The 15159-nt window shown below is 43.3% G+C and overlaps 1 protein-coding gene across 2 annotated transcripts in view; it reads left to right on the top strand.

The window, feature by feature from the left end:
• The window catches only part of rtn3 (reticulon 3), a 29228-nt gene extending 18518 nt beyond the window's left edge, over positions 1-10710 (top strand). For both annotated transcript variants that reach the window (XM_071926060.2, XM_071926058.2), the window contains 6 exons: positions 2272-2479; positions 3820-3958; positions 5202-5271; positions 6208-6254; positions 7282-7340; positions 7489-10710. In XM_071926060.2, coding sequence (XP_071782161.1) covers positions 2272-2479; positions 3820-3958; positions 5202-5271; positions 6208-6254; positions 7282-7340; positions 7489-7537 — 572 coding nt within the window. In that variant the 3' untranslated portion in view covers positions 7538-10710. The remainder of the gene's footprint in view (positions 1-2271; positions 2480-3819; positions 3959-5201; positions 5272-6207; positions 6255-7281; positions 7341-7488) is intronic.
• Positions 10711-15159: the final 4449 nt, after the last annotated feature.

The raw sequence follows: 15159 nt of genomic DNA, 5'->3' as shown, positions 1-15159 counted from the left end.
TGCAATGGGGGAAATGCCAGCAATCTCACCAAACACTTGCAACTCCAGCATGGCATTAATTTGAAGCAGTGTAGTGTTTGATTGCTTGAGCAAAGTTTCTGCTGCTGATGCAATTCCACAAAATACTGACTCCTTCTCGTCCAGTCAAGGTAACATACAGTAGCAAAACAAACAACTCCAATAGCGTGAACTTAGAGAACCAAATTAAATAGCAAGGCAACTTCTTGCCCAGTGGCACTATATAAGTGCTCTTGACTAATATCTATGGATAGAAGTTGCAGCCTTCCCTTGCTTTTGTGGTAACAACTTGTAAACTGCCAATCGCTTCACAATGTGCAAAGGGTTTCATTCTAAAACCTAGCTATAGGGCTGTCTCTTTTGGGGGAAAAGTGGGCAGAGAAGTGTAAATGCCTGACACCAGAATTTCATTTGGGCAAATGGGGTGAATCTTTGGCATCTCCAATCTCTAATGCAGCCCCAATTTGTGATTTAGGCCAATAAGACAAGGTTTTTACATACAAATCTTGCCCAGTGCAGCTTTAAAATCCTTTTTCGTGTGGCGTTCCTGTTATTCGGTCCACCCCATGTATACACGCAGGCCCTCGGCTGTGCCTGTAGCTTTAAGAGCTGCACACTGCACAGTAAAAGCAGGCCACTGCGGCTCAGCGGCCACTGGGACCTGGAATACAGAGAGAGAGGGGGCGAGAGACACGGAGAGAGAGACGGAAGAGAGATAATGAACAAGGGCCATCAAGCGCCGACTGCCTCCCTGTGGGTACCGGCAGCAAAGCATGCTGGGAGGACACTCAGACCCCTGCAGTGCAGGGCGAGGAAACCCCGCTTATCGGTGCTGTCAGGGGGGAAAACCTTGTATCTCCAAAATGTCAACTTTTCAGGAACTAAGCACAGCCTTGTTTTTAGTGTGACCGTGTATTTTCGAGTTTATCCAATGGATTTTGAAAGGGTTTCATAAGAGTAAGGTGTTGTAGAATTTCCTCAACCCATAGAGGAACCATGTTATCCTTCAATTGAAGTTAAAACTTTTTGAAATTTGAGTTGCGAGGTTTTCACATTTTCTCATCATAGGCTCAGCAGTCAGCATGAGGAACAATGGAGCGCTCTCTCACTGTTTCTCTCTATATCTCTGAGTCCAACAACAATGACGTTACTGCTATATGATATGAATATATACGTATATAATAAAGATTTGAAATATGTGCAGTATGAGGTTAGCAAACAAAATATAAAAATATCAAGATATGTTCAATAAATAACACATTGGAAGAATTGGAGAATATGAAGGAAACAAACAGGAATGTACATACAAGCTGATAACATAATGATTATTCATCGTCACTCACAGCCCTATTTTGACGAGTCATGCCCACCAGTACATGGCACGCTGGAACTCCTTGTTTTTGGCCAGATGATGGTGTGTGTGTGTGTGTGTGTGTGGGCCTTCTTTTACGCTGTGTAACATGTACTTGAGTGTGAGTCACAGCAGAGTTAAGTAATAGCGGGCAAACCAACACCAGGCACCGACCCCCCTGCAGCAAGGGGTGTGTTTGCCTTGTGATATTTGTGTCTACTACAAGAGTGTGTGCATTAGCCTGTAATAGCCCTCTTCAGGGTTACAGGGTTGCATATAGAGTCAACAATAAATGTATTCACTGACTTGGCCCATAGACCAATCAGAACGCAGTATTTAAAAAAAAATCCGTAGAAAAGAAAGAGGCTTTTTGGATCTTTCATTTTAAGTCTTTACCCAAATGGAATGACTGAGGAATTTTAAAGATTTTTTTAGTATAGGTTTTTCACTCTGAGATGGGAGTCTATGTCCCATGTGAAGGAGAAACGTGAACAATTCTCTAGCTGCGTTTGTTTTTCTGTGGGATGGGTCTGTGTGTGTGTGTGTGTCTGTGTGTGTGTTTTGTTTAAGGCCCTATATGCCACGTGTTCCCATTAACTTGCTGGAACGCTCAGGCCCGAGCCCCCGCCCCTGTGGTCAGAGAAATGTATTGGAGATGATGACATGACGGGTATCTGGTATTTAATTAAAGGACAATATCAGCAAACGGATATATCGGTCTAACCCAGTTTTTCCCCTCATCCATTTTTCACACAATCACATGGAGACACGTGTTCATAACAAGGATTTCTTTCTTTTTTTCCTCCTCCCCCAATCCCTGTCTGTGCATCTCCCTTACATGCACAATACACACCTCCACTTTTTCCCCTCTCCCTCCCTCCCTGCCTCCTCCTCCTCTACAGTCAAGGACCTGATCCACTGGCGGGACCCCAAGAAGTCGGGCGTGGTGTTCGGCCTGTCCATGCTGCTGCTGCTGTCGCTGGCGGCCTTCAGCGTCATCAGCGTGGTCTCCTACCTGCTGCTGGCCCTGCTCTGCGTCACCATCACCTTCCGCATCTACAAGTCCGTCATTCAGGCCGTGCAGAAGTCCAGCGATGGGCACCCCTTCAAGTAAGAGACCGCCCAAGGAGAATATGAACATGAATTCTGACTTTAAACTCAGAATTCTGACTTCATTCTCAGAATTTTCATATGTCTCTAATCCTCCTGTAAATATCCAATCCTCAATAGCTTTAAATTTGACAATTATTCATCCCCAAAAAGCCGGGGTCAGGGTTGAAAAGCCTCTGAAACAACATTTAGAGCATTATGGGACACTAAAACTCTCAATGAAAGCCAGGATAATAATAATTTTTTATGTATACTTGTGTGGAATCTGATAAAAATGTCTGTTGTAGACGACCAACATAGTATTGATCAATTCTAAAATAAATATGGAATCAAACTGTCTAACCCTAGCTGTGGGGGTTTATGCTTTCACCATGTAAGTGGATAAATGATTAGCAAGCAAGGAGGATAAATAATTGATTCTGTGATATAGGCCCACATCATTGCAGTGCACATTGTGTGTGGTATATCACTGCCTAGCAATGCTCTACGTTTGTATCCCTGACGTTGTCATTATGCTGCGGTTGGGAACTGGTGTTTTCAACCTGGAAAACCACCCACTGTCTCTTGATTCGCTCTCAAATGCTGCCTTTAAGCTACCCGCTGTTCAAAAAGCCTTCCAAATCGCAGAATGTGAGAGGTCAGGCATGGCATCGCCTGATATAACCCCGGCCTCTGCCGGTTTTATTTATAGAGCAACCTTTATGGTCGAGCCAGGACCCGGGGGAGCGTTTATTTGAGTACACAACACAGCCCAGCCTCAAAAACACCAGATTAAGGCTTTCCTCATAGTTCATCTTTGCCTCCAAACGAAATGGAAATGGAAAAAACGGACACACAAAGGTAGTAGAGTGAGATGGTAAAATAGTCAGAGTAGCTGGAATAAACAGGGTTCCCACTGGTTATGAATTTTTTAGAATATCACTGAATTTTATAGAGGTGTATCCCAAACAGGGAGAGTTGGGGAATTTGGTCAATTCTCTGGGGAAGTCAGGAAATATCTTTAATCTCCAATGGGTGGGGAGTACGGTTCAGAAAGTGAGTCATAAAGCCAGAAATCTCAGCAGCTAGCCAAGTAGTCGTAGAGTCACTGGTATTGATCAGCAACCCTATCAACCCCCACAGATGTATTATGTTCATTTTGTGCTGTGGGACAGTGAAAACGTTACTTATTGCACCTTTTAAAATCTTAACAAATGAAAGCGAAGATTAGCACATAGCGAGTCAGCCCTGTTTCATACCCAAGCTGGTTATTAAAGTTTTCCTGTAGCAATTAGCGCCTGGCCGGTTAGCCTCATTTTGCCTTCACCCCTCCCCCCCTCCCTCCTTCTCCCTCTCTGCAGAGCGCTGATGGATAAGGATGTCAGCATTCCCCCGGAGACCTTCCGCAAGCACGTGGACGCCAGTCTGACCTACATCAACCGAGCCCTGAAGCAGATGAGCCGCCTCTTCCTGGTCGAGGACCTCGTGGACTCCCTGAAGGTGGGCCACTTCAGCCAGTCCAGTCGCTGTCCGCTCTGATGCCTGGCTTTTTGATCGTATAATCTATTCAGACTGGCAAAATAGTCCCACTCTCTCTCTCCTCAGTGCGGTCTTTTTATAACTCTGATCGGTGCAGTAATAAGCCTCCACACCTACGCCACTCTGCTTATCATGAAGTCCTAAAACCCCGGCTGTGAAATTTAAAACCATTATGGGACTCTGTAGGAGTGATAGACATCAATCGTCCCAAACGTTTTCATGTCTCGAACCCCCAGATAGGCTCATTAGGCTCCAGACGCCATTTGAGGTCGTGGATCAACATGACCAGCGAGAGAGAACAAGAAGGGAGAGAAAGAGCCTCATTACAGCAGTCAGGAGCCGACCAGATAATACCAGCCAGCCATCAGAGCGGGGCGGCTGTCAGTCCCACAATCAGCCAAGCAGGAATAATACCCTGTACAGTAGCTCAGCTCTCTCTCCAAGCCCCTATTAAATCAGCACCGCACATCCAAGCCCCCCCACCGCCTCTTCCTCACTTTCCCCTCTCGTCATCCTCCCCCCCCCAGCGAGCCCTCAGCACCAATATCACGGTCATTAACCAGCGATGTAAATTCAGGAGAGTATCATAAAATTTCCAGAGAGCGGCTTTAGTCTGCTGCCCAGGCGCGAGGCCCCGCTGCTGCAAAGCTTTAGATAGAAGTGGATCAGATTTCACCGCCGTGCCACATATAGAATCGCATCAGCTCGAGTATTCACATCCCATCCCATTGTGCTAATAGATTTTGATTCAATATATTTACATTTGACTGTGTTCAGTTTCTAGAATTGTATTCGTCAGGGTGGAAAAGCCTCTGAAACGGCATTTAGACCATGAGATGCTAAAACTCTCAATTGAAACTCAGGATAATAATGATAATTATAGATACATGCATACTGTTGTGGAATCAAAATGTCACTTTAGGACCAGTTCAAGTTAAAGACTCATAGATAGTATTGATATATTCTACAATAAATATGTAATCAAACAAACTGCATCATATCCATCATATCAGAGGTGGAAGACACCGCTTGGCCGATACCTGATTTTTAATAAAAGGCCAATATCTGCTCCATATATCTGTATATAACCCTAATATAGATGTGTTGTCCTAGAAATGCTTCAGTTCTCCGTCTCCCTCAGGGCCTCCTATAGCCCTCCTGCTGTCTACTAACTGCGGGTTTGTGTTTCCATTTCCTTCCCCAGCTGGCTGTGGTCATGTGGCTGCTGACCTATGTGGGAGCCGTCTTCAACGGAATCACCATCCTCATCTTGGGTAAGGCATCATTAGGTGTCATGCGCCAAAACGGCAGCGTTTAACAGTTGCAGACATCGGTGTCCGTGAGACCACAATGGCCCCCGGGTGCTGTAATGAGGCCGTCATGCTCATTTAGTCCAGTGCTACCAGTGACCTTTTACTGGGCTGACAAGATGGGTAAAGCACCGTCTAATGGTCCAACACTATCGCCTTGGATTCAGCTAAAGCCTTCTTCATGTCCCTTTCCTCAACACTTAGTAGAGCAATTTCATGTTTGGCTCTGGAATTGGAGGAGCTGCTGGTCAACTGTCACTGTAAACATCTTTTAGAAACTAGGGTTTGACTTATATGGTCTTTTTGAAGCCCAATACAGATATTTTTGGATCAAAGTTGCCAATAACCAGTATTTTGTGTTGATAATTTGACTATTTTCATGCCAAGAAATTTCAAATATGACAAGTATTCAGTGTTTCCCCCAGAATTGTATTCTTGTCAGGGTGGAAAAGCCTCTGAAACAGCATTCAGACCATCATGGGACACTAAAACTCTCCATTGAAAGCCATACTGATGACATAGTTTTAGGTGTGTTAGCAGCTCCTCAAGGCAGGGTGAGGCAGGTTTCACTGCAGGTTTTACAGGCTGTTGAGTAAAACCCTCCCACTGCACACTGGAATGATTTCTCTGGTCAGAAATCTGATATAAAGAGTAGTAAAAATAAAATTAATTCAATTCTAGCTGTGGTCAGGGAGGAAGCTAAATCATATCAGTGATGGAAAACATCACAGACTGATAATCTGATTTTTAATAAAAGGCCAATATCTGTCTCAACCTAGTAGAAAGAATGCTTGTTATGCACACTATGCAAATGCAAGAATCTAGATTTCCTTTTATGGCTTACTCAACCATTGCAAATTTTCACCCAATGCTGTTTGCCTCACTCTCTGCGCTCCCCAGCTGACATCCTCCTCTTCGCCGTGCCCCCGATCTACGAGAAGAACAAGGTGAGAGTCCGACCCTCCGCCCCGCGCCATGACGCGTGTATCGGATGACAAATCCTGTTCCTAGCGAGTCCCAAAGTCCTCCCTGTGAGCGACGGTGACATCAGCGCTTACTGGGCATACACATCAGCAGCAGGGTGACCTCACCGGGTGACTACAGTCTTTATCAGACACTGAAGGCGTTTTGCATCTCTATCGCTGCCGCACCATGCCCAGTCGCAGAGATATGAAGTCACTTTACTGTCTGTCGGCGTCATGCTGATGCAGTCATTTACTGTGACTGTCCATTTTCTGGTCATAGCCGATGGTTCCTCCAGAAACTAAAGACGTTTGTGGGACTGGTCTGTTAAATTCGTTTTCCAAAAGGTTATCGTCTAATCTGAAAAATCAAATCTATCCAATGTCATTTTAGCTTTGTTTCTTTTTTCCATAAATACATAAAACACATCTCATCCTGGTCATAATCTCGACAATACATCACATAATTTCATCACATAATTTCTCCTGGATTTTCTCTGCAAATACCAGTTTACTGTCGCCAAAAACCTTTGACTGAATAGTGCAATTTTGGTGATTTACGCAGTTTTATACATCATCATGCTACAGTCTTTCCCACTCATGCCACTTACATTTTTGGAAATCATGCAGTAGGCAAAGAAAGGTGCAAACTGAGGGTATCATGACACTTTAATATGAAGCATAAGCACATAACAAATGCACTAAAAAGTTATGGAAACAGTAAATGAAACCACCCTTCCCTTCTGTCCTATGTTCTGTGATGTAGAACTGGTCGGTATGTGAGGATTATGTATATGATGTAGTATGGTATATAGTGTTGTAAGTATATGATGGTATGTGAAGCCCTTTGAGACATGCTTGTGATAAAGGGCTTTATAAATAAACAGAAAAAAGTAGGTTTTACTAGTTCTCTAAAAATGGTAAAATGGCTAAAATGTTCCCTTGTTTCTTTTTGGCTGTTTTTCCCCTGACTAATGCTCATCTGCTCTTTCCTCCCCCTCCTCCCCTCCAGACCCAGATCGATCAGTACATCGACCTGGCACGCACCCAAGTCAACACCACAATGGCTAAGTAAGCGCATCTACATCGTCAGCGCCGGAGTGTCCCAGATAATCATCTTATGCTTTTCTGCATAAATCCAGTTTCGCTCGTGAGAACAGATGTTTGCGTTTTCTTACGTTGTCCTTTTCTCTCTCTCTCTCTCTTTCCCCCCTCCCAGGTTGCAAGAGAAACTTCCCGGAGCTGTGAAGCGCAGCAAAACCGAATGATCGGCCCCCATCCCCCCATCCGCCCACTAAAACCTCATCATCATCATCACCATCTCCCCCCCCCCCCCCCCCTCCACCCCACCCCCATCTAACTCCACCTCCCCCGCTCCATCTACCAACCGTCTTACTACTACTACCACCCACCCTACCGCACTGAACCAGCTAGGTAGAAAAACAAAATCTTCTTGAGCTACTCGATATTCAATGTAAAAAAAACGACAAACTACTGCGCAGCTTAACTTCCAAGCATTAGAGGAAAAAAAAAAAAAGACCTGTATCCTGCGCGGACAGGAAGCAGAGTCGCTAGTGGAGGAAGTGATGTAACGCCGCGACCGACCCGCCACCGGGGGAAAGGGGGGAGGAGGAAGGGGAGGAGGGGGTGTTGGGATCGAGGCAGGGTCGAGTGAACTAGACTGAATCTATGACCTGGTTTTCGTAGTGTGCAGCGAGCGGACGGCGGGTGGGGTTTTTACATTCGAGGGTGGCTGTTAGCAAAAAAAAAAAAAAAAAAACACAAAAAAAAAGCAAATGTCTGTACTTTTAACACATTTCGCTGAAGGTTAACGGATAAAATGAGTTAGAAAAGTAAAAAAAAAAAATGTTTAAAAAATACTTTCGGGTGTCATTTTTGCCTAGCGTTTGCCTGCTCTCTCGCTCTACAGCAGTCGTATGAATAGAAAAAAAAGAAGTTCATGTGTAGAAAGGTAGTAATGGGATTTCTGTTACTGATTGGCCTGTTTTTGAGTTGTTTTTTCTGTTCACCTTAAAGGCACTTATGTATGTAAGTTTCTGCAATGCACTGAACCATTTTTTTTTTGTTTTTGTTTTCAAAAACCCACGAGGCAGGTTGAAATAAAAAAGAGGATTGAACACTGAGCCAGCTGTGATAATTTGGTCTAGTTCACCCTGTTTTTGATTTGATGCATTTTTCGAAATGTTTTTCTGTATGTATATACACCTTAAAGACGACAACAGGCTCTCTCTCTCTCTCTCTCTCTCTCTCTCTCTCTGCTGTGTGGAAACCAGTTAGCCTCGCTTTTTATATCAACGGAAACGTTGCCCCCACTACTTAACAGCAGTCGCAACTCATTTTTTTGTCGCACCTGTTCAAGTCACAAAGTGTCGGAAAACCTCACGTTCACTTGTAAATTTTGATTCTTCTCATCACTACTCTTATTACTATTATTGATATGGATATTACTTATAGGATGGCTGCTTTGAACTCCCTACTAGCTTGACAACAGCATCATAAGAGCTCCGTAAAGTGTCACTTGAGCTTCGTAACGTTAACCTCGAGGCCTCCAGCAGCCTCTTGAGAAGTGGATTCCTGATGGTTTGGCAGGTTAAAAGTAAGAGGAGGAGACGGGGAAGGTGGAAGCAGTCCGCTGAGTGGTTATTATAGAGGTCTTGTTCGTTAATCTGTTATTTTTCTTTGAATGCCGTCAAGCGCATGTCATAGCATAAGCTGGAAACAGATTCTCACCCTTTATATAGGCTGTATCATATTCTTGACCCTGATTTTTTTTAGTTTTTTTTGTTTATAAGATGATTATTACTTGTGATTGTTATGATGGTGTTTTTGAATTCAATAAAAAAAACAGTCCTATTTTAGCACAACTGCTACATCTCTACATGTCGGGATTGATAGGGATTTCTATAGAAGCAACTGAAGTGATGAACACAGCGTTGCGTCGCCGTTTCATTTCATCGTGCCCCCAATGTAAGTTTGCACGCCATTTTGTCAGTTTAGTGCAACTTCCCCTCCTGAATAATGAATGGCCGGCAGTGGAGCGATCCGTTCCCGCTGCCTCTCGATGCAGTAACTACTACGACTTTTCCGTCTGCTGAATGTTTTCTCTGCAACGTTGGTGGAACATTCCTCCCCATGCATGCCATCCACTGTGCGTTTTTTAATTGTCGTCTGTGGTTAGAGTTGAGCCTCAGATGTCTGGCAGCAATGCTTGGCTGATTCCGTGCGCGTGGTGTCTTATAGCAGACTCAAGCCACTGGATTCAGAGACTTGTCACTTCGGGTGCGGGTTCAAGCTACAATATGCAACTTGTCCCCTTAGTCCCGCCCTCCTCCCCCCTCGGCTGGTCAAGGCCCCGCCCCTACACCTGTCACTCATCTTGATGAACTGTCATCTAGCCTGAGGCGGAGGTAACCGCCACTAACCGGCATCTGTAAAGAAGAAGAAGCAGATGGCGAACGCAACCGATCTGCAATAAAAAATAAAAAAAACCCCGCTGATGTTCTTTCTTTTCTTCCTGCTTTCCACCATTGTTTTGCGGTGACTTCCTGCTCTGTGGCTGCTAGCCTCACCTCGATAGCCACAACCAGCTCACTGCTGGCCACACCCACAGCAAATGCTTTACACCCCAGAAACATCCCAACATCACTGAAAAGCCAATTGCAGGCAAACTGGGGGGATTTAGGCATGAACACACTGACCGATCATGTAGAATATATCCTATTTATTTTCATGTTAAAGTTGCATATTGTAGTTGGAAAGACTATGTTGTCGTGTTCATGAAAAAGCTCAACCCCCCCCCCAAGCTGCTGTTTGTTTGTTTGTTCACACACTGCCAACCACACACATTCAGTTCAATTCATCTTATGTTTAACATTTTGTCAGTGTGACCTCACCTCAGAAGCGTGTGTGTGTGTGTTACGAAAGCACCGCCTTTCAGTGAAGCCTTTGTGCAGCAAAGGCCATGTTACCTACGTTACAGTATGCAACCTATGTTTGAAATAGATCACTACTATTACAAACCTCTTTCTTAAGATGCAGCATCGTAGTTGGCTTATCGCTCCAGAGTGTAATATATAAAATGAATCGACATGCACATTTTTAACCCGTTTTCCTCACAGCATGTTGCTTTTTCTCCTTTTACTGTTTGTTCCTCTGTGTTTTTCTTCGGGGATGGGAGTGTGGCAGGAGTGTTCTTATTTTTTTTTTTGGTCTTTGGCAAGTCTTTTGTTTTTGCTTTTGACTCGACCGGTATCTAGACGTTGTTCACTAACATCAGAGCTCTGTTTGTTCTAGCTATGACTTTAGTTCATATTTTGGAGCTTTTGGGAAAGATGTTACAGAAAAAAAAAACAGAAAAAAAAAACATATGTGGTCCCTGTACTGATGTCAAAGTGAAATTAATAAAAACATGTCAAAGGAGCGTGGCCTGGTGGTGTGTTCACTTCTCTGTATTTACAGGGCACTTTAGGGCTTTTTAGATGAGCAGAAAAACATCCTCGGCATGGAGGGATTGAGGATTAAAATATGCATCAAGATGAAATATCTTCCAATAAGAAGATTTGACTTGAGTTCGCTGTCCGTTGTAGATGGAGGGAATGGTGTTTTGTCGCAGAGAGGATTATAGCTTTCTAATTTTAGACGGGGCCAGCATACTGAAATCATGAAGTATTAAAAGTCAGACGCACACTTGCCGACTTACTTAGAGCGTGTGTGTTATTGCATAATACAATCCACGCTACATAGTCATAAATATGGAATTATTTAAGCGTTACAAAGTGGGAATTGCTGCAGCACAGCAGATGAGAAGAGAGGAGGGAGATTCCCCCCCACACCTCCTTACTATAAATTATACTGTATATAGACATTTAACTTTTGGCCCAATATTTAACCAACCTCAAAGAAAATTAATGACAAAATTCTCAGCACTACCTGGATGAGATGAGAATTCTTTCAGAATTTTATCTGAAATTTGGGAAACACTCAAACTTTTCACCTAATTAGACAAATGTGGAATAATTTGCATATCATGCCAAAACCTAAAGCTGAACAGATTTTATTTATCTAGACCAGTATCTGATCTTCAAGGGCCTCTCTATCGATGCATCATTCAAAGTAAAAGAAATATTGAAAAAGAAGAGTTATGGCACAGAATGTCTCAGGTGGGTGTGAGTTTGTGAACTGTAGCAGTAAACATTTCAAACTAGATTATCATTAAGACCATCCAAGTTATATGTGTAGTGGCGGTAGGTATTAATGGTGTCTGATATCAATATAATTTAGAGTTAGCTTCAATGAGAATTAAGAAGGGCACCAGATAACAGACAGCATCAACAGGTCTCATCTGAAGGAGTGAGTTCTCGGCATGTTTGAATTTAAACCCACACAATGAGCACAGGAGGTGACTTTATGCAAAATAATATATTTATTACTAAACTAAAGCACACTCAATAATCAGGTAAATACAAGTGAATATAGTACAGTATATACAAGAGGTATACCTATGAATTGTGATGAATCAATGGCAATAGGAACAGATGATCATGTGGATATGCAATACTGATAATTAAACCAATAATTCAGCAGACACAATCATGGAAGATGAGCAGTAGAAAACATGAGTCAGCAACGATAGCATTAAAGGGGCGACAGTATATCTGGAAAACTGACTTAAATGAATCCTTGAATAACTGAATGGTTACTATAACTATAGGGAGCTGTAATAAAGTGTGTGATATGTGTGTGAAGAATGTAATGGAATAGCTATGTGTGATGTATGATATGATGCCCAGTGGACAACGATCAGTACGTACGACACCAGCAGAGGTCCGGAGAGAGATGAAGCACGAGAGGCCGGGAGTCTGTGAGGAGTCTCGGCTCGACGAGGTGCTGGAGGTTGAAGATCCGACGTCTGTTCAGTTGTTCTCAGCAGGCTGGAGCACGCAGGCTGCTGGACAGGGCTGTGGGTCTCTCAAGGCCAACGCCGACCCACTCTGGTTCCGATGATTACGGCTCATTACATATGCATGAAACCCTAATTTTGGTTCCCAGATCTATCCAATATATGAACACTTTAATATCAAACATGGCTATCTAAGCCCCATGTAAAGATAAAGAAATTGAATAATGCAAATAACTATTATATAAAACATCACAGTTACACATAAAATTAGACACATACATTAGAGTCCACCACAATGTGATACCCAAGGTTTCATGAGTCTGTATCAAAGATTTCTCCTGATTTTGGACACATTCCAATGTGCCTCATCTCAGACTCTCTGTCTCTTTGGGGATTAACAAAGACAGGGCTGAGTGTTGGAGTTTTATGGTTATTTACCAGGTCTGTTCCTTGATACCAGCTCTTAGGGGTGGAAATGAGGTAATTTACATTGAGGTCAGTGCCCTTTCCTTTCGATCTCTCAGTCTTCCCCCACTATACTGATCTGTTATCAGGGAGGAGGCTCACACAAAATGCACAGGGCCTTTCCAGATGTGAGATGACAATGATGGTGTGGGTGCAGTTACTACATATGTGATAAAAACTTAAGATTTTATACAGAAGATATATGCAAATTTGTGAGCAGAGAATGGTGTTGCAGGCTGCCATTTTGACAAAATAAGTACAATCCACTTTTAAATGTTTTCACTGCCTCCTTTGTTCAAGCAGATTCCACAGTAATGGTGGCAACAGATTTTCTTGGACATTAAGACCAGCAGAAAGCCTCAAAATGCCTCAGCTTTTAAAACCCTGCTCTCATGAAGTCATACTTGGCAGTGGTGGCCTAAAGGTAAGAGTAGCGAGCTTGTGACCGGAAGGTCGTCGGTTCAATCCCCTGGACCGGCAGGATAAATCTGGGTGGGGAAAGTGAAAAGCAGCGCTTGCCCCTCCCTCATTACCACCACTGAGGTGCCCTTGAGCAAGGCCCTTAACCCCAACCGCTCCAGTGGAGCTGCTCAGTGGCCAGCAGATCAGACTGTGGTTGTACTGGTCAGCTTCCAGGTGTGGATGTGTGTGAATGTGATCAGGGCGTTCCTGAAAAAGTGAGCATTGCTCTCAGTGAAACTCCCCTGAATAAATAAAGGTAAAAAAAAAAAAAATACTATAAAAACACGCAGGTGGAATCACTTCCTAGCTGGCTCAATAAATTTGTGACCTGCCTATGGCAACAAAGGTTGTGAGATCGAGTCCTGGATGGTGCAACCATAATGTGACATCAGTACAGCTGTGTATGTTGGCTGGTTTAGGTGAAGTTCCTCTTAACAGTTTGAGGTTTTATTTAGGCTGAACAGATTTCATTTTCTCCTCCTTTCCCCCTTTTTCTTCATGACTAAACAGCAAAGCCATTCCTGGCTGCCATATTGCCATAATTAACTCTTTAGGTATACACTTTCCCTCAACCTGCCTCGTCTACTTCTACTTCAGTTAGTGATTTCCTACGTTTCCCAGAATGCCTTTCAACAACCCTCAGAGAGGGAGCCTGAACTTGTAGCTTTCAGCTGTGGGTCGTGTAGAAAGAAAGAAAGAAGCCCTCGCTCTTTGATCCTGAGGGACTGACACCAAAACCTGACGTTTACCATTGATGTTTTAGATTGCTGACATTTTCTGCTATCAAACTCCATTGTAGCTGCTGGAAATATCTGGACATGACATCACAGCATCTACGTTTGGCTAGTTTTCCACGGGAATAAAAAGTAAAATACACCACCAAACAACAAAATGGACCCAGAAATGCAAGATATATCACCAATAGCTGTTTTTTTTAACAGCGTTAAAGTGTTTAAGGCTGGGTTTATCCTTTAATTAGTGGAGTGAATTGCTGAAGTGTGACTCTTCGGTCACGATGGCACATAGCTGAAATCCACAGCAACAGAGGGTCGCATTATTCTGTAAATAATAAACCAGGCAGCCTCGTGGTGTTGATTATTTATTACAAGGATCGTTGAGGAGAGAATGCATATTTCAAGAAATGTTCGGCATGTACAGATGAAAGGTGAGTGGATGAGATGGAACGGAAGAAAAGCTGAGGAGCAGTGTCATGGTGTAGCCAAACAGTACCTCCCTGGGGGTCTTTTTAATATGTCCCCCCCCCTGCCCCACCCCACATACAGGTACACAGTACAAATACACACACAAGCAAACGCATCATACCTCATCGCAACAAACTATTTTTAGCATTCATTTCGCTGTAACTGACTTCATTTTTAAATAATTAAGTGCTATGTCAAAAGAGCGATGTGGGAAGTGGGAAGTGGGAAGTGTGTGGGGGGGGGGGTTAGTTTGGTTCGGGCAGACATTTCCTTCACTATGTTACCGCGTTAATTGTATATCAAAAGTTCAGTTTGGGGCGCGTGTAAATTCTGGTCATTCTTCAGTTAATAGTCTAGAGCAGGGGTTCCCAACCTTTATTGTGCCACGGACCGACGCATACATAAAAAAAAAAATCGCGGACCGGTCAATTTTAATATGCATCATAGCAAAAAAAAAAAGTGCATTTTAAAAAGTAGGCTATTATTATTGTTTTACAATGGTTAATTTACAATGGTTTTAGTTGCATATATTTACTCACCAGCGGGTGGCAACAAAGGCTAGTTTTATGTAAATAACAGCCTATTTCAACGGTCAGACTGCTTCAGAATTAAACATTTCTTCCCCTTTTGTCACTAAAGACATTACTACAATACGCAACTCACAGTGATTTCAGCCTATCATTTCTAAAAGTAAATGTAGAGATCAAGCTAGCTTTACAAATATTAATGAGCATCAATTTACTGATATTCGTGTCAGTGAGACCCCTGGGCTTGTTTGCCGGCCACAAGAACATCGTACCGGGGCGTGATGGTTGACAATGAGACGCGCAGGGTATTCCTC

Source organism: Centroberyx gerrardi, chromosome 23 (genome assembly GCF_048128805.1).
Source record: "Centroberyx gerrardi isolate f3 chromosome 23, fCenGer3.hap1.cur.20231027, whole genome shotgun sequence".
NCBI lineage: Eukaryota > Metazoa > Chordata > Actinopteri > Beryciformes > Berycidae > Centroberyx > Centroberyx gerrardi.
Note: the sequence above shows the minus strand (reverse complement) of the source record. Positions and strands in the feature narration are given on the sequence as shown.